Raw genomic sequence first — 23,335 nt, 5'->3', positions numbered from 1 at the left:
AAAGGAGCATGTGATGCTAAAGGTTGGCATAATGATGCTGAATATTAAGCTTTGCATCACAGGAATAAAATTACATTTGACAATATATTACAATATAAAATGTGATTTTGACTAGTAATAATATTTCACACTATCTTCACAATGTATTTTGATGAAATAATGGCATAAGATGAGCATAAGAGACTTTTTTCAAAAACATTTAAAAAAAATCATAATTTTGACTGGCAGTGTAAACTGTTTATAAAGAATGAAATTCAGTTTAAATAAACAAATTTTCATTAAACATAAAAATCGTGATATTTGCATTGAATTTCAGATTGACTGAGAAAATAAAGTGGCTAGAGCAGCTCCACAAAAATAGTAGCAGGCTGTCCACATCAACTGAAGGCAACACTCTTCACTGTAGACAGCTCTGTGGATTACACTAGAAGCAGTATACTGTAGATGGATCACGTGTGTCTGGTGTTCTAAAGGTTCTCAGATGCTTTCTGGCTTTAATTTGAACCTTAAAGAGTATGTGTCTTTTACAGTTACAAAAAGCTTTTTATTTTAAAACTATCATGAATGAATAACCAAAGATGTTATTCTCTGTATCCCATAAAGAATAAGATAAGATGAATTCTCTTCTCGTTCTCTTAGATGAGGTTCTGTCAGAGAACTTTCTGGACTACAAAAACCGAGGTGTGAACGGCGCCCACAAAGGTCAGATCACCTGGAAGATCGAGGCCAGCTCCTATTTTGTAGAACGTATGTGCACTTTTTGCAAACCATGCTTATTAAATGATGCGGTATTATAGATGCTCTTTTCCCACACACAGGATGCCATTAGTGCTTTGTTCTTGGCTGCATGCATTTTATGGCTGCTATGGTAACATGCAGAAACACGAAGGCAAACCACTTCCATGCTAACAATTTCAGATGGTGTTTCAGATAAGAAGCGTGAAGGGAAATTCAGGTGTGACATTCTACTAGCACGCAAAACATTTCTCATGATAAGAAGCCTATGTGCTTGTATTAATATAAAGCTGTTTGGAGGTTATTTCGGGCTTTGCTGTCTTTGCTTGACAGTCCAGAAAGCACTCCAGGCCATATGGCTCATATGCTGCTGCTTTTTTGTCATGTATTGTTGGCACTTTTACTTTTACGGATACTAGAGAGAAAAGGCATCCCAATGGCCGTGGGCCAGTGGACAGAGCCCACCTCTTTGATATTATGATGACTACATACAGACTCAAAGTCACATCGCCTACTAGAGCAGCATGGCTAAATCACTTTCTTTTACTGTGTTCTGTACTATCCCAGTATCACAGTGCATGTTAAATCTTTTTTTCTTCCTAGATTTCTGTGATGTGTTGCTAGCTTCGGTGTTAATAAAGATCTGTTTTTAGACAGAGATAAAGCAGGGCTCTGTGAAATCCATTTAAATTCTGTTTTAATATTTCTGGATTAAATTTGAAGTCTGCAATGAAGACCTTTTGCAGACTTTCTGCAGTTTAATGATCAAAGACACCAGTTTTATTAATTTTACAGCTTTAATCCCAAACTTCAATGACATTTCCGCATTATACAGTAAATTTATAAATGCATTTTCAACATTATGGAAATCATATGGTCCCCCAGTAATATTATTTATTAAAGGATTTGTAACTAGGTCAGATAGAATATTTCCAGATTGATTAGTATTTTTGTTAAGATTGATCTTCTTCATTCTAATTACCCAGATGTCATATGAGGAATTTCTTTGAATGTCCTGTAAATGTAATTTAATTTAAAATTAATATTACATATGATTTTTAATATTATAAATGCCATTATTTCTCAAATAGCAAGCACGGTTTCTTCTATCACAACACTTTTGTCCTTGGGTTAATGTTTCCTATTCCTGTTAAAGAGGAAGTTGGGGTGGGATGTAGGCAGGGGCCCCTTTTTAAAAAAATTGATACAATGACCACATTCAACTATTTTTACCATGAGCAAAACCAGTCCCGACCATTTCACAGACACTTCCTTCTTAACTATCTGATGGTTGGGTGCTTGAAATAAAGTACAAGAGAAACTCAAAGTTTGCTATTTCTAGTCGGTGACAGCTGTTGTAATTTATAGGGTTGAGATGTTTACATTGTCAGTATTTTATTAGTCCCACCATGTAAATATGGATGATTTATGCATATCTGAAAGAAAGATTTGAATATTTAAAATCTGCATAAAGTTTCTTGGTGTGATCTTTTTCTGTGCTTGGCTCTTTTTCAGCAGAGACTAAGATCTGTTTTAAATATTATCATGGAGTGAGTGGAGCCCTGCGGGCCACAATGCCTTGTGTGACCGTGAAAAACCCCTCCGCACCGGTGAGCCAAAGAAAGAAACTTTGTCTGTGTTTTTTATTTTGTGTCATGATTATAATGCATTTAGATGAGCAGTGGTGAGGAACACACAGATCAATCATGTAGAAAGTCTACATTACTGCTGCTTCATGCTGCTTTTTTATCTTTCGGCACGTTTCATCAAGAGTTTCTCAAGAGCAGAACAGTCTGTGCCTTCTGTTTCTCAGAGGATTAATCAGTTCATGGTTTAATACAGACCTACCTCCAGAGCCACAGAGTCAGCCAAACTCTCTTTTTGTTTCTTAAAAGTAAAATGCACCAATTCTAAGACACAAGCATTTAAGGTGAACTTAAAGTGTTAGTTTACCTAAAAAAGAAAATTCTGTCATCATTTACTCGTCCTCATGTCATTCCAAATCCATAAGACTTCAAACACAAATTAAAATATTTTTAATAACACCTGAGAGGTTTCTGCCACAGTGAAAGTTCAGGTAACCAAAACTTAGTCGCCCCAAATGGGAATAAAAATGTTGAATCCCACTTCACTTGAAAGTCTTGTGAACAGATATAATCTCTTTATATAATGAGCAGATTTAATTAAAACTTTTGTTCACATATAAACACACATACAAATATCATGGCACACTGGAACAAACTTCATTGTTTAGATGTAAATAAAAGCCTAAATTAAATCTGTTCATCATTTACAGTCATCATAAACCACGTCAGTCATATGGTTTCATTTTACAATGACTTTATGACATTTTTGCATCTTCAAGGTTGTGGTTACTTAGACTTTCAGTGGAGAGACAGAAATCTCTAAGGTTTCATAAAAAATATCTTCAAAGTTTAACCAAAGTCTTTCGGGTTTGGAACAACATGGGGGTGAGTAAATGACATCATTTTCCTTTGTGGGTGAAATTTTAAGATTTTATTTCCACTCGTGAAAGGAAAAAAAATTACTTACTCTATAGCAAATTAGTTTTCACCATGTTTATTCATTTTTAATTTTCATTAAACATTTAATGTTTTTGATCATTCATTTTCTAAACACTCCACTTAATCATCCTTGATATCTTCATATCTTGTCCTGTCCAACCCAGTGTCAGCAATACAAAATGACAATGTTATCGTTTTGGTGGAAACTGAGAGATTGTCTCATTTATGATGTTGTGATGCATACAACAACAACACGCAATAAAAAAACGTAGGGGAAGAACTATTCTGTTGTAGTTTTTGATCAGATATTGCTACTGATACTATGTGAACGCGTGTAACAGAACCAATGAAATCAAACACATTTGTGAAAAATGTGTATTTAAAAAAAAGTTATTTTTATGCAAAAGATTGATATTAAGTAAAGATCATGTTCCATGAAGATATTTTGTAAATTTCCTACCGTAAATATATCAATACTTAATTTTTGATTAGTAATATGCATTGCTAAGTGATTCAACTAGACAACTTTAAAGGTGATTTTCTTAATATTTTGATTTTTTGGCACCCTCAGATTCCAGATTTTCAAACAGTTGTATCTCTGCCAAATATTGTCCTATCATAACAAACCATTTATCAATGGAAATATTATTTATTCAGCTTTTAGCAATTTAATTCAGCAATTTAAAACTTATTTTTGCTGGTTTTGTTGTCCAGGGTCACATTTACACTGATCTTTCTGCTATCAGGTGTTTAAGCCGGTGGCCACAGATGACGTCCCTCAGAGTCAAAGCAGCAGAAGACTCATCAGTTTCTCTCTTTCAGGTGTGTGTTGTGTAAAAATTGGCATGACCACTCAATCATTAAGCTGTATCAATATTTAAAGGGCTTCCATATTTAGTGTCTCCAGAGGATTTCATGATTTATTCACTGCTTTCAGTCTGCTTTGCTGTAAACAAATATAGGAACATATTTACCTCAATTACTTATATCTTTCCTTACAAAAAAACAACTTCGCCAAGGGGCTTCTTCTTTGCAATTTAGAGATTTTAAGATGCTAATTTGGCCTCCAACATATAATAGTAAAATGAAATATGTTCTATTCTATTATATATTATATATTTTCTGTTTTCTTCATTTCCCGTATTTTTCTATTTTATTCCGTTCAGCTCTCTCTCAAGTTTTTATTTATTTTTTTGCTACATGCAATTGTGTTCTTTCTGTTCTGTTTTTTGTTATATTTTGGAATGTTCATTTCAGTTTTGTTATATTATGTTTTTGTTTTATTCTGTTCTGCTTTTGTTAATTTTTTAATTCTGTTTTATTTTGGTATGTTAATTTTTGATAAGTTTATTTTGTTCTTTTCTTTTCTGTTTTGTTTATTTTGTTCTATTCGGTTTTGGACTGTTTAGTTTATTTTGTTTTATTCTGTTTTATTTATTTGTATTCTTTTCTGTTTTGTTTATTTTGTTTTATTTATTTGTATTCTTTTCTGTTTTGTTTTATTCTGTTTTATTTATTTGTATTCTTTTCTGTTTTGTTTATTCTGTTTTATTTATTTGTATTCTTTTCTGTTTTGTTTATTTTGTTTTATTTATTTGTATTCTTTTCTGTTTTGTTTTATTCTGTTTTATTTTGCTTTGTTTATTTTGTTCTGTACTGTTCAATACTGTTTTGTAAATTTTTTTCTGTTCTGTTTTCTTTTATACAGTTTTTTATGTATATGTTCTCTTCTGTTACATTCTGTTATATTGTATTCTGCTAAATCCCTTACTTAATATCCTGGTCTTTGTCTCTCTGTGCTGTTTCTTCTAATTCAGTTATGCTCTGTTGTAATTAATTTCTTTTTTTTTATGTTGTGTTCAGATTTCCAAGCCACCGGTCTGAAGAAAGGCATGTTCTTCAACCCCGACCCCTACCTGAAGATTGCCATCCACCCCGGCAAGCACAGCATCTTCCCTGCCCTTCCTCACCACGGCCAGGAGAAGAGATCAGGCATCGTCTGCAATACCATTAATCCCGTTTGGCAGAGGGAGGTACGGGAAACACACACACACTAGATTAAACATGCTCATATAAAAATCCTCATAAAAGAATATCTGGTCCCAGTCTTATTTATTCACAGACATTTAACCCAACTCTGCCCTTCTGTGCTTCTGTCCACATGGAGTTTGTCTTGTAAATCTTTTATTGTGCAAATAAACTTGATGCGTCACTGCAGATACACAAACACAGCTCACTGTTCTGTTGACTGACGGATAGAATTTAATTCGAATCTTATTCTATTTTTTTCATTTAAGTGCATGTCATGAAGGGCTCCAAACAAAAAAATGTTTATGTCTCATCTTTTCTTGACTTTTAATCCATTTTGTAGATGACCTGGGAACTAAGGTTCACTTAAAGTGGGAACTAAATGTCTTTTCCAACTTGAAATATACAGTCACAAAGAAATGTTCATTATCTCTACCAATATCATGGACCATAAAATGTATGGATAATGCATCACTTGGCCACTGAGTGTTTTTTTCGGCTCCTCCTCAATGCATCCTATAAATGTTGTCATACACTCTTAAAGGGTTAGTTCACCCAAAATAGAAAATTATGTCATTAATGACTCACCCTCATGTCGTTCCAAACCCGTGAGACCGACGTTCATCTTCGGATCACAGTTTAAGATATTTTAGGTTTAGTCCGAGAGCTCTCAGTCCCTCCATTGAAGCTGTGTGTACGATTTACTGTCCATGTCCAGAAAGATAAGAAAAACATCTTCAAAGTAGTCCATGTGACACATCACTGCAGTGACGCTGCTGATGTGTTATCTTTGTTATTGGGCGCACCAGAAAACACGTCAGCAGCGTCATACGTCAACTGTCACAGCAGTCGCATTCGCAACAGACACGGAAGAGAAGACAATGCTGAATAAAGTCGTAATTTTTTTTTTTTTTTTGGACCAAAATGTATTTTCAATGCTTTAACAAATTCTAACGGACCCTCTGATGTCACATGGACTACTTTGATGATGTCTGTGGTTCTGTTAGATCCCATTGACAAGGATGGAAGGAAAATGAGGATATGAGCTAGAACGCTTCTAGGACACCTTAAGTTCATGACAGGCCTTCAGCCTTGACTTTCCATTCATCACCATCCTCTGACTTAGAATGGTTCTTTCTCATTACCTAACTTCAGCCAACCTCTGGAGCCCCAAAGTGCATCAGTACTCTTGTTTCAATCAGGCAAGACATGCAAAAAACAAACTTAGTCTTATTAATTGGAACATTTAAGAATCATTTGCACCTTTTACAAAGGTGTGTTTGAACTAAGAAACTGATGTTTCCTTCAGGCTGTAGATCTGCTGAGTATCTGATTGTACCATAGCTTCATGTTTTTATTTCTCTATTCTTAACTGCTTAAGCTTTAGCTTTTCCTATGCCCACTGTATGCATGTGTGTGTGTGTGTGTGTGTGTGTGTGTGTGTGTGTGTGTTAGACTAGTTTAAGTGTTTATGTAGTTAATAAAGTCTTCCTTGTATCACACTTGAGGTTGTTCATTGTTTGCTCATAACTGGAGTCCCTAATCATGCAGATTTTTCCTACATGCTCTGAGTAATATTGTACAGTAAGAAAGTTATTTTCTTTAACCAGGAAATTAACGTTCTTAGAATTGACAGGAAATCATTCTAGTATGATGATTTGCTGCTCAAGAAACATTGATTATTATCAATGTTGAAAAAAGTTGTGCCGCTTAATGTGTTTGTGGAAACCACAACCACAATTATTTTTTCAGGATACGAAAGTGGAAAAGAACAGCTCTTAATTGAAATAAAATCTCTTGTAACATTATAAATGTCTTTCCTGTCACTTTTACTCATTTTACAACATCCTTGCTGAATTAAAGCATTCATTTATTTCAGAAAAACCTTACTGACCTCAGATTTCTGAACAGTAGTAGTATACACAGTTAGTATGAATTATTTGGTGCTTTCTCAAAAGTACTTGATCTTTAAATTAACTGCAGTCGTTAAATGGATTCAGAATCAGAAACATTAATTACTATACGATTCCCATCACTACATTTTATTGGTGCAGATGAGATCAAAATCAATGAGATTTGATGGGATTGTTTTCATGTTTTAAGGGGCTGTATCTGGCTGATATGGTCTTCCTCTAAGTGCTTTTATTAGATTAGAGAAGAGTAGAGGAGATCACCTTACAGCGGACATGAAGACATGGAGAATGAATGATGGAAGGCAGGTTTGATTTGAAGGGACACATTTGGTTAGTGCAGTATCTTTTATAGATCATGAAAATTAAACTTCAGAACTACATTATTATAGGTTAAATTACATGAACCTAAAATCTTGATGTTGAAGAAAACAAAAAGGTCAGTCAACAAGCTAAGCATCAACTACCATGCCAATTATCAATAGACTTTGTGATCATTTTATCTTTTTGTTTTAGTTCTTGACTTTTGTTAAATGACAGTTACCCTGAGCAGTGTCTTTTACACCAGCAAAATCCAACACTGATGAAGAGCGACACTGCATGTGTGATGTGTATTTGCTTGATACCAACATGGTTTTTATTTGCTTATTTCACTTGAGGTTATGAGTTTTGTTTTTAATGATTGCTATCACTCCCTCCTTGTCTTTGTATTTCCTTCTCGTAGCGCTTTAATTTTGTGTCTCTGCCCACGGATGTATTGGAGATCGAGGTGAAGGACAAGTTTGCCAAAAGCCGACCGATCATAAAGCGTTTCTTGGGCAAGCTGTCCATGCCGGTGCAAAGATTACTGGAGAAACATGCTATCGGGTATGTGCTTAAATAATAAACAAACCAACCTTAGACAAGAATAGGCTGTTTTGTGTCATATTGAAATACATGTTGTTTTGCTAATGAGTGAAATGCTAATTTTGAGGTGTTTGCTCATGTTTTTTGTCATAGTGATCGAGTGGTCAGCTACACTCTGGGTCGACGGCTTCCAACAGAGCAAGTCAGTGGACAGCTGCAGTTCAGGTTTGAGATTACATCCTCCACCCACCCAGGTAAATCCAGCTCTTTAATCAACCTGTTATTGAATATAATATTTCATTAACATGTTCATTTCTGGTGTAGAACTCGACAATAATGACGGACTGATCTGGAAAGTTCAGCTGTTAATAATAATTATTTTTGTGTTGTGGCTTTTATCATATCAATTATCTTAATTGATCTAATCATATGATTAGTTGATTGATATTCAAATTAGTTGGCATTCAGTTAGTTATCAAAAGCATCACTATGACAGGTTTCTTCAAAACCTTACATACTATAGTTTGTCAGGTAACTTGATTAATGTCTCAAATGGCTTGTTAAGGAGAGATGTGCTGTTTGTGACCTCACACATAAACTCCATCTCATCCAATCCTGTCCTATTTCTCATTGTCCTTATAAAAATACACTACCATTCAAAAGTTTGGGGTTGTAATAGAGAAGTCTCTTATGCTAACAAAGACTGCATTTATTTGATTAAAAAATACAGTAAAAACTGTAATATTGAGAAATATTATTAAACGTAAAAAAAGTTTGCTGTATCATTACTCCAGTCCTCAGTGTCACATGATCTTTCTAAGTTGATTTCCTGCTCAAGAAACATTTTTTATTATTATCAATGCTTAATATTTTTGTGGAAACAATTTTTTTTAGGATTATTTGATGCACATAACGTGTGTTTATTTGAAATAGAAATATTTTATAACATTATTAATTCATACTTTTGATCAATTTAATGCATCCTTGCTGAATAACAATATTAATTACTGACTTTAAATTTTTAATAGTGGTGTAATTCATTATAATAAACCACCATATTATTTCTTCTACTACTAGTCTAATCCAGCCACTTATGATAACATTAAAAATTCTCATGATTCCCAGTATATCTAGCATGCTAACTGGCTAGTATTTTCATGTATGCATTATGTGCATGTAGTTCACAGCTTTCTGTCCTCTCCTCAGATGATGAGGACATGTCTTTTAGTACAGAGCAACCAGTGGCAGCAGCAGAAGCTCAAGTCCAGCCTCAGGCAGAAGACACAATGAGTTTGGACCAGGGGACACCAGAGTTGCCTTTAGATGGAGAAACAGCATCTGTAGAGATGCCCATGGACGTTGAATCAGCCGAGACAGATGCTGTAGTGGAAGAGCCTTTAGAGTCAGAGCAGCAGACGCATCTGGAGCAGCAGGAGGAAGCAGCAGCCGAGAGCCAAGGACAAATGGAGCAAGAAGAGACCAAAGTACAAGAAGAAGAGATGACCCGAGAAGAAGCAGAAACTGACCGTGCCTTTACCAGTGGGCCTGTAGAGTCTGCAGCAGTCGAAGAGGAGGCAGTCTCAGACTCACAGCCAGTTTCAGAGGAACCCGATGTGGACCTAGAGGAAGGCTGCTCACTGAGAATCAGAACCACACCGAGAAGGAAGCCAAGGCCTTGTTCCCTTCCCGTGTCTGAGCTAGAGACGGTCATCGCATCTACCTGCGGAGAACCGGAGACGCCGCGTTCCCATTACATCCGAATCCACCACCTGCTGCACAGTCTCCCATCCACCGTGAACGCTCCTGAACCCGTCCAGCCACAGAGTGTAGAAGAACAAGAGGAAGACGAGGAAGAGGGTGCGACCCTTGAGCCGCATGCTTTAACACCCAACGGCCCTCGCAGGACGCTGCCCCGCAGCCGCTCACACGAGCGCCTCTCTGACCTCATTCAGATGCTTGATGGAGATGGACACCCGCCCAGGGCTGAGGGCCAAACCACAGGTCAAAGGTCACCAGGACAAAATGAGTATGATTTGAGACCAGTGCAATGCTGCAGTGAAATGGCACAGAGGGCCTCGGGCCCCGTCCGGGCAGCGTCTCTAGACAGCGCACGTCGGTCGGAGAGCACTGCGTTCTCCTCACAGGATGACGAGGATGACATGGACAGGGTGAATGGTATTCTGGGATTGGAGGCGGAGACAGGACAAGCCGCTGAGAGCCAGGAGCCAGGGGACGTGAGCTGTCAGTGGGAGGAGGCACCGGACAGTCACGTCCAGAGCCCGCACAGCATTATGGGTAATGGAGAATCACCGGTAGCTGAATCAAGCAGCAGGAGTGAGTAGACATTATTGGTAGAATGCATAGATCATGTGTTTTTAGTTCAAAAAGATCTGGATTTGAAAAGTGTCTATGAAGAATGGCCTGGCATGTGTTTGGTGTGTGTTTAGGAGAATGTCCTTTGCCTTGTCACCATCCTGCAGTGAGCCAGCTGCCCGCCCTGCGGTCCGACCCACATCACTACCCCACCATAGACGAGCCGCTGCCACCGAGTGAGTTCTGTTGTCTCAACACACCTTGATGTATTCATTGTGGTCAAATGTCTCACAAATTTTGGGGATGTTTTATAGGGGAATCTCCTATGGATTATATATAGGTTATCAAAATGATAAAAATACTTATATATATATATATATATATATTTTCTATAAATGTATATATGATATAATAATGGAATAAGTATAATAATAATAATTATATATATATATATATATATATATATATATATATATATATATATATATATATATATATATATATATATATATATATATATATATTATTATTATTATTATTATTTTTTTTTTTGTAACATGAATATATTCACTGTCACTTTTGATCAGTTTAATGTCTCTATGCTGATTTTATATTTATATTTATATATAGATATTAAACTGATCAAAAGTGACAAAATTAATAAATGTATAATGTTACAAAAGATTTATAGTTTAAATGAATGTTGTTTTGACTTTCTATTTATCAAATAATCCTTCCAAAAAATATTAAGAAGAATTTTCAACATTGATAATAAGAAAAACATTGCAAAAACATCTTACAAAAAAGCTTTTGAAACTGTAATTATTTTTTGAATTATTTTATTTGCATTGCCTTAATTTAATTATATTTAAAATTAATTATTATTTAACTGATAATGAAACTTTTTTTTATTATAATCAATATAATTTAACATGCATAATATTGGGTCATAAGTCTGTTATGAAACAAAAGCTATATGAACAAAAATATTACTTCATGAAAATGTCTATAACAAGATGTTAACCCATATTAAAATAAAAAGTTTGTTATGCACTATGCCCAAGTTTGGAAATTGCAAAATAAGTTGCAAAATATTGCAGCAAATCTAAATCGGTCAAATCCATCCAAATGAATCACTTTCACCTGGTGTGTCTGCGTTCATATTTTTCATTTCAACACTGTGTAGTCAAACTACAACCAGTTACACGCAAACAAACTTTCATATCAGAAACGAGCATCTTCAGTGTCACTCTTACTAACCCACATTGAGATTTTAGCAATGATTATAACGTTATTCTTTGACCTACTCAAGACCGTCTGTCACTTTTCAAGCTAATGTGGTTTTGTCTGTGTTTATGCCAAAATTAGTCAAATCTGAAGCATCCTACGCTGAGGGGATCTTTGAGGCATTCTAACAGTAAAAACTGGATGAAGGTTTTTGTCCTAAATAGAGAGGGCCACAATCATTTTTGAAATATTTTTCCTTAAATAATTTTGCCTATGTTGACTTGAGCTTCAAATGTGTGTGTTTATGTTTTGTTTGGCATGCACAGACTGGGAGGCCCGTATTGACAGTCACGGCCGTGTGTTTTACGTGGATCACATTAACCGGACCACCACTTGGCAACGGCCGACATCTGCAGCCACGCCAGACGGCCTGCGCAGGTCTGGTTCTGTCCAACAGATGGAGCAGCTCAACAGGAGGTAAACAACAATAACAGTTTCCGGAAAACACCAAAGATGTACACTTCTTTTACAAAATAATCTGGAATACTGATCAATTGCTCTTATGCTGTGAAGCTCCAAGTCCAAATGTTTAACCTGTTTTGTTCTGACTCTCAGATCTGATTGGATGAGCCATGTTTTTGTGTTACAAATGCATCTACTTGTTCCAACAGTAAGCGGACTAAATTTAGGCCAATGAACTGTATGACTTTCACTACTAATTGTTATTTTATTCATTTTCAAAAAAAAAAAATGTATTAACCATTTGTGTATTTCATCATTTAACTATTTTCCATTGTATTTGAAAACTAATAACTTGGCAAAAGGATAATTTCTTGTTCGGTATTATTATTGTCTTGTTTTCCAGCACAAATATCTAAGCAATTTTTAATTAAGATGCATTTGAGATGCAAAATATAAAAGGTCAGATTTGTTAACAGCATTGCACCAGTGCAAACTCTGTTGCTGAGTTAAAACAAATATTGTCAGCAATGAGAAAGTGTGGGCTCAAGGGTATTTTTGTGGTTTATTGTATTGCATACGCATTTGTTGGAGATTTCCTTTCAGAGGATGTCAAATTTATTGGAGGAGAGCATTTCAATGATTAATGTAACACGATTCACTAAGGTTTACAATCAGTTTACTAGTATTTTTCATTAATAAAAAAATATATATCTGTCAGTGGGGTAAGAAAAATAAACCTAATTGAAAGGAGAAACAAGTTTAAATTTCTTACGCCATTGATAGATTTCTTTCTTGTTGTAAGCATAAACCTCACTTAATTATGATGCATTACTGTAATTTTGAAACTTTTAAACCTGATAAAATCACCAAGTTGGTCAGAATCAAGTGGTTTGTATTTAGCAAAGTATGACTGACTCTGTTGCTATATATTCTGCCCTTAATTTTGTGTCTCTCTTCCGGAAGATAGACAGAGATAGATAAACTCGTTCTAACACATAGACTTGTGGGAGAATGCAGCTTTATTCCACACCACGTTGACTGTGTATGTTGAAACAGAGTGAAACTACAGAAAGGAGAAGTATACTGAAGCTATAGTTCTCTCTAACAACACAGTAACATCTCCTTTTAGTGTCATTGATGTTTTATACAGTAGTCCTTCCATAGCTTTATAAACAAATCCATCAAATAGAATTCAAATTAACCAGAAAAAACCTACAGACAATGCTTTCTACAGATGATCACAAGATGAATGGTTGAGTTTTTGGTAACTATTTTTGAATGGAAGCTACAGGTTTCAGAATTATAATCACTTCAAACATTAAACTTAAATAGATGAACACTATATTTTAACCAAATAGGCATATAACAGTAACCTTTGTAAAAATGATCAAAGCCAGTGATTAAAAAAGTGATTCATAAAATGCTGCAGTTGTTCTGGAAACCAAGCACGATCGCAATGGCTCATGAACGTGCTCTCTTTCGCCACCTACAGGACAGAAATAGAGGTGCTTATCATGTTTCCATTTAGAGTGTGATTAAAGGCTGTTTATTTAATAGTCCAGAAGCAGCAGATTAGGGATTTTAGATTCTTCTCAAAGCACACAAAGCTTTACTGAACCGTCGAGCAGCATATGAGTTGGGTGTTTGGGTAGAAATAGTTGTAAAGGATTCTTTACAATGGGATTCATACTGTACAGATGTTAGTGACTAATAACAGTATTACTCATGTCTTCATCAGGTACCAGACCATCCAGAGGACGATGGCCACAGAGAGGAGAAACGAGGAGTCAGGAAGTCCTCACAATGAGAGAACAACCAACACTGAGACCGACTCGCCTCCACAGACAACCGGTAACAATCATAATAACTGTTGCTCTCTTTCCCGCAGAAAGTGTAAATCATTAGCTCATGCTCAAGTCAGTGGAAACTGTTTGTTTTTGTACACCAAAAAAAGTTTATTTTGCACAACATCCAATGCATAATTCTCTTTTATAGGTCGCTTGATAATTCGTCCAGCTAGTAAAGAGGGTATAATTCTCTCAACTCTTTTTAACACCATGTTTAAATCCATTTGCAGAAAAAGGTGGCAAAAAATCCTTCAGATTCCTGTTCGCATGCAACAAATGTAGCCAGTAACCAATCAATGGCTTCAAAAGCCACATACAAGCAGCGTATATGCATTTCAGCTTCTCTAAAGCCATTTCATAGCCTTCTTTGAGGAAAATTTACTAACGGTTCAGGTTTAAGTCATTAGTAATTTCAAAACTTGTCTTTTGAAATCTGGAGTGTTTATGATGAATGTGAAAACTTCTTCGGCTGGTTTTGTGAGAACAAACTTGATATAGAAAGACACTAAACAGGAAATGAACACAGAGCTCACACACCTTGTGAATGTGGAAGGTTTGACCGTGCAGAAGAATGAACACAATTTGAGAGCTGAGGCAAAAGGCTGAATTTTTTTTGTAAGTTGGTAAACGGTCCCTTGAAATGATCTTCTTCTCTTTTTTAAGAGTTGAGGAGAGATGCCCCGTGTTCTCCAGGTCATTGTCAGAAGATCACGTTACTGCTGCAGAGTCCAGCGGTCAAGTTCATCACTCACCCAGAGTTCTTCACTGTTCTCCACGCAAATTATGTGAGCGCCCTCCACACTACACACTATTCACTACATCTAAATCATTTCTTCTAGCTCTATAGAGAATGCTGCTTAAGTTAGAATATTGATCAAAAGTTTGGGGTCAGTACGACTTTTATTTAGTAAGAACACGTTGACTTGATCAAAAGTGACAGTAAAGGCATATATATTATTTTTTTTTAAAGTGAGAAAAAAAAGTCAACATTTATAATAATCAGAAGAAATGATAAGCAGTGAAATCAGCATATTAGAATGATTTCTGAAGGATCACGTGACACTGAATCTGGAGTAGTGATGCTGAAAATTTAGCTTTGCATCATAGGAATAAATTACACTTAATACAATATATTCAAATAGAAAACAGTTATTATGAATTGTAATAATGTTTCACAGTATTACAGATTTTACTGTATTTTTAACAAATAAATGGAGCCTTGGTGAGCATACAAGACTTCTTTTTAAAAACATTAAAAACTCTTACAGACCCCACACTTTTGAATTGTAGTATACGTGTCATGTTTTAATTCAAAAGTTTATGCTAGTAACATTATTATTATTATTATTATTATTTTACAGGGTGCATATCGTATGTTCACAAACAGCTCGTGTCTGAAACACATGGTCCTGAAAATCAGACGTGATGCCCGAAACTTTGAGCGGTACCAGCACAACCGTGACCTGGTGGCCTTCTTGAACAGGTTTGCAGATGCTCAGCTGGAGCTGCCGCGGGGCTGGGAGATCAAAACAGACGCGCAGGGGAAGGTACCTCACATAACGCTCTTCCTAACGTCTCACCTCAGTGTCCATCAAGACATTATTTCAACTGTCTGTCTTCTGTTGGTTTCCACAGTCATTCTTTGTAGACCACAACATTCGTGCCACGACCTTCATAGATCCCAGGATCCCTTTGCAAAACGGCAGGTTGCCGAACCACCTGACGCGCCGCCAGCACCTGCAGAGATTACGCAGCTACAGCGCAGGAGAGGTCTGACACACTCACCATACAGAGACGAGACATAAAGATTGATCCTTTAGTAGATGATACAGAAATAACTGTTATTTTACTTCTTTATTAAATCCAGGCATCTGAGGTGTCTCGCACCCGAGGGGTGTCTTTGTTAGCCAGGCCTGGAAACAGCCCTGCAGCAGCCATACGAAACCAAAGCCAGCCGGAGCCAGTGCCGTTAGGTAAGGACCATTCACAAATAATGGACAGATCACTAATGCAGGTGCACTAAGGGTTAGTCGATGTAGCTAAAATAAGATGAAAAATAAAGATTTTTTTCTGTTCATTGTTTGTTCTTGAACGGTTTAAAAATGAATGCAATCATGCATCACATAAATGCTGTTGTGTTGAACTGTTTATTCATCAGAGAATCTTGTCAAATATTTCGGTTTGCACAAAAATATGCAAACTGTTTTCGACATAATAATAATAAAAATAAATGTTCTGAAGGATCATGTGTCAAAAGAATGGAGTAATGATGCTGAAAATTCAGCTTTGATCATGGGAATAAATTATATTTTAAAATATATTCAAATATAATGCAGTTATTTTCAATTGTAATAATATTTAACAATATTACTGTATTACTTTTTTATGAAATAAATGCAGCATTACTAAGCTTTAGTTTCTTTCAAAAACATTAAAACAATTACAAATCCCCCAAATATTTTTTTTTTCTGTTTCATCTTATTAGATGGCATTACATTTATGTATTTGTTTTTAAATGAATTAAAAAGTAGATTTTAGTAGAAATCTAGTTAATGATCAACGTTTTCAGTAAATCTCAGAATGTACTTGTAATGATTAAATCTCCATATACATCGGGAAGAAGGAGGCGGGAACCGGCGCACAATCAAAAACTCATTTTAATAATCAAAAGTAAATACAAAACGGCGCACCAGCCCCTCACGGACGACTGGTGCGCATAAATAAAAAGCAAACATAAAATAATGTCCCAGGCCTGGTCCTCTCTCGTCCTTCACGGTCGTCACTCCAGTTTTATATCCTTCCATCTCCTACGTGGGACTCGATACTAGCGGTGGGGCTCAGGTGTAGCTCATCTCCAATCACTACACCTGGCCTCACTCCTCGTTCCCACGCCTCTCGGCCCCGCCCCACTCGCCACAGTACTATTTAATCATATACATTTTTTAATGTACCAATATAACTTTGCATAGTTACAATCAGCATACAGTATTCACCAACATGATTTTATTCAGATTTGATTGATAAATCAGTGGTTGAAATGTAAAAAAAAAAAAATAATTACTTGATTTGCAGAAATGATTCAGACTTATGACAATAAAGTTTAAGCCAGACACTCTTTTTTATTAAATCATGATACGAGGAGAAAGAGCTTATTCTTTAGTGTGCTTATCTAGTCAAATAAAATTGACATTAATATCACAATGTTGATGACCATGATCATAAGCAAAGAAACCCAAACCATCATAAATATCCAGCGTATACCAGAGTTGATATGAATTATTTTCCGTCTGTTTCTCAGCATACAATGAGAAGATTGTAGTGTTTTTACGGCAGCCAAACATCTTTGAGGTGCTACAGGAACGACAGCCGAGCCTGGCGAGGAATCACTCGCTCAAGTATGACACTTCACCTTCCTCTGTAACAAAAGACATCATTAGTTCCTTCAAACGGTTCTCAGTTTTCCAGCTGTGTTTATTATATCTGCAGGGAAAAGGTGCATCACATCCGAACCGAAGGCACACAGAGACTGGAGAAGCTGTCATGTGATGCTGATCTGGTCATGCTGTTAAGGTAAAGCAACCTCCATCCAGGAAATATTTCCTGTGATTAACACTTCTAATCTGTCTCAAACATGCTATTTTCAGAATTTGTTTTGCTCTGCCTTTCAGTTTGTTTGAGGGGGACATCATGTCTTACATTCCTCTCACATCATTTCACCCCGGGTTCAACTTCTCTCCACGATGTTCTCCTGGTTCTTCTCCTCAAAACTCTCCAGGTGAGTCAGCCAAGAGCTTTAAACATTATCCTTCAGATGCTCTCCAAACTGCATAATTGTTTTGATGTGACCTGATGTGACATCAAGCAAATTCCTAGGCATCATTTGCACTTTCCAATAACATCCTTCTCAAATGCTTAAAGCTAAATATACTATACCAGGACTTGGTGCTTGGTATAAAGTATGCACTCTTAAAACTATCTGTAACATGTTAAAATAGAAACACCATAAAAATTGTCATTATTTATCAACAGTAGATCATAAGCAATCTTTTGGAATAAATGCGTGCTGTTCATTGATTGCAAATTTATCTGAAACCTTAAGCCTGTAGAACATGCAACAGCGTTTGATTTTCAGTGTGCAGAGCTCACATTTATTTAATGAAATCATAGCCTTTTGAAAGTATTTAAAAATGTATTAATAAATTAATTAAATGTTCCCACTTCTTCCCTCCCCAAATTTAAGACCTCAAATGATAATTAAGACTTACATTTAAGATTGTTGAACTTAAATTTCATAAAACAGAATTTTTTGACTTTTAGACTTTAGACTGTATTAATGACTCACATGGACTTTTTATTTACTTATTTTTTTGCACACGTTCCTAAATACAGTACATTTTACAGTTCACATCTGTTTTTTGTCACAAATGTGAATGAAACGTTGTGCACTGAATATGTGTCCCTGACCAGCTCTTGAACATGCATCATTCCATTAACACCCATGTTAAGCGCTGGGATGTTAACACGGTTGAATTGGTTTACTTACATGAAGAACCTCAGTTTGCAGGGAAAGTCCGGTCATAGTTCACTGACACGCTCTGATCTGCTCTGATAAAGGCTTCCTCGAGCAAACTCCTCTCGGTCCAGCCTGCTGTCTGTCTGGTGAGAGCTCTCCAGGTCAGCCGCTCTCCAGCCTTAAATACTGTCCCAACCCAGCTGCCCATTTACAGACCCCACACCTGTAGTGGTCAATATACAAACCTGTGTTTGCCACGTTTCCTTCGGTCCGTAATGTGGTTAACTAGTCTTCTTTGTAACTAGTCAGTTTTGTAAAACTTGACTGAATTGCACAATTTGTCTGAATTGTGCATGTTTGGACAATTCAGACAAATAAAACTGTCCTCCAAAACCTTATCAAAAATCTTTGCCCTGAAACACGTCTTTAATGTAACGAAAGGAATAATCATTTCCCCTTTTCGTGTGTTTGTTCTCAAGGTGAACTCTTTCCGAGTCGTTTGATGGCCTGCTGATCCTTGATATGTACAGTATAGTAACTCTGTGCTGATGATGAGGGGCTGTGTTTCAGGGTCCCAGAGGGCTCGGGCACCAGCGCCCTACCGCAGAGATTTTGAGGCCAAACTACGCAACTTCTACAGGAAGCTGGAGGCGAAGGGCTACGGGCAAGGACCCGGCAAGATCAAGTGTGTAGTCTCTTCTGCTCGCCAAGGCTGCATCTATTTGATCAGAATTACAGTAAAAGTAGTAAAATTGTGAAATTTTATTATTAGAATTAAAAAAAAAAAAAATTTTCAGTTTTAGTTTGTAAATATTATACGTGTATAATTGTATATTTTAAAATGTAATTTATAGCTGAATTTTCAGTATCTTAACACCAGTCTTCAGTGGCACATGATCCTTCAGAAATCATTCCAATATGATGATTTTATGCTAAAGAAATTTTTTATTATTATTATTATCAATGTTTTTATAAATTTTTGCTGTATACTGTTTTTGGAAACTGTGATAATTTTTTTTCACAAATCTTTGATAACTACAATGTCAAACAAATTATTTAAAATACAAATATTTTTAATGTCTCTTGTGATCAACTTAATGTTTCTTTGATGGATAAAAATGTTAAGTGTGCGGTCTTTAAAGTAGGATCTGCCGGATGAACGTCCTTCATTTCTGATTTCTTGTATTTAGACTGATCGTCAGAAGAGATCATCTGTTAGAAGGAACATTTAAACAGGTCATGTCCTACTCCCGTAAAGAACTCCAGAGAAACAAGCTGTACATCACCTTTGTCGGAGAGGAAGGGTGAGACAGATGATCGTCTGTACATAACACAACGTAATGATAGCAAATATGACATATGTACATAATTCCTGATATATATACTTACATATTTTTAAAGTTGAAAGCAAACTAATCTGCACAATGGTAATTAATGGCTGTTTAGTCATAAGCCAAGTAATCTCAGAATAACCAAATATTGTCTATTTAATATATTGGTATTTAAAATACATCATCTGTTATTAGATTTAAATGATAATGTTATGTTTTATTTTTATTCACACAAAGCAAAGGCAAATATATATTTGTGATTCTATCTGAATTCTGCGTTTCTTCTCAGACTGGACTACAGCGGTCCATCGCGAGAGTTTTTCTTCCTGCTGTCTCAGGAGCTGTTTAACCCTTACTATGGCCTGTTTGAATACTCCGCCAACGACACATACACTGTCCAGATCAGCCCCATGTCAGCTTTTGTAGAAAACCATTTGGAATGGTAAGGTTCTTTCCACATCCTCCCAAGGAATTCCACTTCCTGTGTGGTATGGGAACACATTCTGAATTTTCATTGACAGAGAAATAAGTGAAGTGGCCAAGTATGGTGACTCAGAATTAGTGCTCTGCATTTAACCCATCCAAGTGCAAACACACACACTCTGAACACACACCAGAAGCAGTGAGCATCCTTATTGCTGCGACGCCTGTGGAGCAGTTAGGGGTTTGGTGGCTTGCTCAAGGGTCTCACCTCAGTCGTGTTATTGAGGGTGGAAGAGAGCACTGGTCATTCACTCCCCCCACTGACAAATTCCTGCTGGACCTGAGGCTTGAACCCTAAACACATGCTTTAACTCAAACCCACAACCTTGTCTATCCATTAGGTCACCTCTGCTTATGTTGTTATTGGCAGAATGTCTCGTTTGTTTTGACCGCATGATGTGACGTGTGTTCTCAGGCTCCGTTTCAGCGGTCGAATTCTCGGCCTGGCTTTGATTCATCAGTATTTGTTGGACGCATTCTTCACCCGTCCGTTTTATAAAGCTCTCCTCAGACTGTGAGTGGACCAGAAACCATTCAATGCATTCAACTACACGCAGACATTGAGAACAATGAAAAATCAGGCATAAATTAAGAGCTTGATGTTTTGTATACAAGGATCTTAATTGAAACACACAAATCTAATTTATATTTGTATTTTTTTTTTTTTTTTGAAATTTTTGAAAAGTATTACTGTCACTTTTTTTTTTTTTTTTTTTTACAACCATCTCATCCTAAATTCACTCTTACTGCAATAACACTCTGTTCACTCTATTTCGCAATAACAAAATCAGACATGAGTGAAATTAAATGAATATGGCTTAAATTAACATTTATTTTACTTATGTTTATTATAAAGCCATAGTAATCAATCTACTGATTGTTACCCCTGCTTGCAGAGCCACGGATCTCAGTGACCTGGAGTATCTGGATGAGGAGTTTCATCAGAGCTTACAGTGGATGAAGGAAAATGACATCACTGATGTGCTGGATCTCACCTTCACAGTCAATGAGGAAGTGTTCGGACAGGTGCGAGAAACCCTAAAACTAATTCTGTCTTAATATATATTTATTAGAAAAAGTCTTAGATCTTTGAGTTCAGCTCAAGAAAAATGAAAAAAAAAAAAAAAAAAAAAAAAAAAAATATATATATATATATATATATATATATATATATATATATATATATAATTTCTTTTTTTTCATGAGCTGAACTCAAAGATCTAAGACTTTTTATATGTACATAAAAGGCCTATTTCTCTCAAATACTGCTCACAAATCTGTCTAAATCTGTGTTCGTAAGCACTTCTGCTTTGCTGAGATAATGCATCCACCTCTCAGGTGTGTCGTTTAAAGATGCTGATTAGACCACATGATTATTGCACAAAAGGCCACTTATAACAATAATAGTATACATTTATTGCTATTTTGTAATAAACAGCTCACTAAAGATTCCCATGGTTTATAAGAATTGGGGAGAGTGGGGTGAATTAAATCAAAAATATCTTGTCAGGTAAATATAATAATAATATATGTCAGGTGACCGAGCGGGAGCTGAAGTCCGGCGGGTCAAACATGCAGGTGACGGAGAAGAATAAGAAGGAGTATATAGAGCGGATGGTGAAGTGGAGGGTGGAGCGAGGTGTTGTCCAGCAGACACAGGCTCTGGTCCGGGGCTTTTATGAGGTAAGCATGCTTCTCATCTGATTTACTCTCTGCCCGTTTACAACCATTTAACATCTGACCTCTGTGTGTGTGTGTGTGTGTGTGTGTGTGTGTAGGTGGTGGACTCTCGTCTGGTGTCTGTGTTTGATGCCAGAGAGCTGGAGCTGGTGATTGCAGGAACAGCAGAGATTGATTTAAACGACTGGAGGAACAACACAGAGTATAGAGGAGGTGAGAGGACAAACTTACACCTACTGTACATACAAATACAGAAAAACACACAACATCAATACACGTGATGTTATGGCTGTGCCAAAAGAATCCACATGTTGAAAGATATCAATATATATTGTATACTAATTAGTTTCTCACTATTGTGAAATTGCATTGTCACTTCAGGATCTTGAATTAAATATATTTTAAATATGAATGAAAACAATGTCATTTCTACACTTCATTGAATTAATAAGCCGGTCAGTGTTTCTCAATGCTGCTTCAAAGGGCAAAAGTAAAATTCTAGCTGTAATGAAAAGCTGTGTATTTGAGCTCTGTCCTCATCGTCAGGTTATCACGATGGACACATTGTGATCCGGTGGTTCTGGGGTGTGGTAGATCGCTTCAATAATGAACAGAGACTGCGTCTGCTGCAGTTTGTGACGGGCACCTCCAGCGTCCCGTACGAGGGCTTCACTGCGCTGCGCGGGAGCAACGGCCTACGACGCTTCTGCATCGAGAAATGGGGCAAGATCACATCGCTCCCGAGGTATAGTTATTCATTCATCTATCACAAATCTTTTGTTGATTTGAGCTGGCTTGGTAAATGTTTAACATAAATTCAAAGAATGTCAATAATGAAAGATACAGGTCCTCTCTGAGAAATTCAAGCATTGGATTGCTCTACAGAACACCTGCAATATTATAATCAATAGAGTTTGCAAATCAATTTACATTCTTTTTATGATTTTGTTTTTTATTATTTCCATTTTCCATCCAGATTCAAAAAGGTATTAAAAATTGTAATTATAAAAATTATAAAACTGTAAAAAAAAAAAAAAATCAGTCATGAAAAATTTCAAATAAACAAGAAAAAATGTGTAAAAAGAAATAGTTGCTGTTATTTTATTTTATTATATATATTCCATATTTATTTTATTATGAAATGGTTTGATTCTGTTAATTTGCACTTTTTTATGAATTTGTCAAGTCTGAAAAAAACCTTCCTCATCATCATGATATATATATATATATATATATATATATATATATATATATATATATATATTATGTTTTCTGTGATTAGGCATTAGTGCAAACTCTAAAAAATTAAATTTACAAAGTAATTAATTTAAAAATTAACAGTAATTAGTAATGCAAATAATTTAAAATGAACATTAACAGTTTAGTATTATTACTGTTATTAATACTTTGTTATATTTTTTACTTTTTATACTTT

The 23,335-nt window shown here is 35.9% G+C and overlaps 1 protein-coding gene across 2 annotated transcripts in view; it reads left to right on the top strand.

The window, feature by feature from the left end:
* The window catches only part of LOC127936020 (E3 ubiquitin-protein ligase HECW1), a 38,304-nt gene that overhangs the window by 12,079 nt on the left and 2,890 nt on the right, over window positions 1-23,335 (top strand). Inside the window, exons 3-27 of one of the 2 annotated variants that reach the window (XM_052534164.1) lie at window positions 640-747; window positions 2,251-2,345; window positions 4,007-4,082; window positions 5,124-5,293; window positions 7,923-8,065; window positions 8,198-8,298; window positions 9,251-10,378; window positions 10,492-10,593; window positions 11,911-12,061; window positions 13,785-13,897; window positions 14,557-14,678; window positions 15,255-15,440; window positions 15,529-15,663; window positions 15,761-15,866; window positions 17,192-17,288; window positions 17,380-17,463; window positions 17,562-17,668; window positions 18,977-19,091; window positions 19,597-19,710; window positions 20,027-20,179; window positions 20,636-20,734; window positions 21,117-21,246; window positions 21,757-21,903; window positions 21,999-22,113; window positions 22,447-22,645. In XM_052534164.1, the coding sequence (XP_052390124.1) occupies window positions 640-747; window positions 2,251-2,345; window positions 4,007-4,082; window positions 5,124-5,293; window positions 7,923-8,065; window positions 8,198-8,298; window positions 9,251-10,378; window positions 10,492-10,593; window positions 11,911-12,061; window positions 13,785-13,897; window positions 14,557-14,678; window positions 15,255-15,440; window positions 15,529-15,663; window positions 15,761-15,866; window positions 17,192-17,288; window positions 17,380-17,463; window positions 17,562-17,668; window positions 18,977-19,091; window positions 19,597-19,710; window positions 20,027-20,179; window positions 20,636-20,734; window positions 21,117-21,246; window positions 21,757-21,903; window positions 21,999-22,113; window positions 22,447-22,645 (4,096 nt within the window). The remainder of the gene's footprint in view (window positions 1-639; window positions 748-2,250; window positions 2,346-4,006; window positions 4,083-5,123; window positions 5,294-7,922; window positions 8,066-8,197; window positions 8,299-9,250; window positions 10,379-10,491; window positions 10,594-11,910; window positions 12,062-13,784; window positions 13,898-14,556; window positions 14,679-15,254; window positions 15,441-15,528; window positions 15,664-15,760; window positions 15,867-17,191; window positions 17,289-17,379; window positions 17,464-17,561; window positions 17,669-18,976; window positions 19,092-19,596; window positions 19,711-20,026; window positions 20,180-20,635; window positions 20,735-21,116; window positions 21,247-21,756; window positions 21,904-21,998; window positions 22,114-22,446; window positions 22,646-23,335) is intronic. The other variant, XM_052534165.1, reaches the window with a different exon arrangement.

Source organism: Carassius gibelio, chromosome A2, assembly GCF_023724105.1.
Source record: "Carassius gibelio isolate Cgi1373 ecotype wild population from Czech Republic chromosome A2, carGib1.2-hapl.c, whole genome shotgun sequence".
NCBI classification, from domain to species: Eukaryota; Metazoa; Chordata; class Actinopteri; order Cypriniformes; family Cyprinidae; genus Carassius; species Carassius gibelio.
This window is presented reverse-complemented; position numbering and strand designations above follow the sequence as displayed.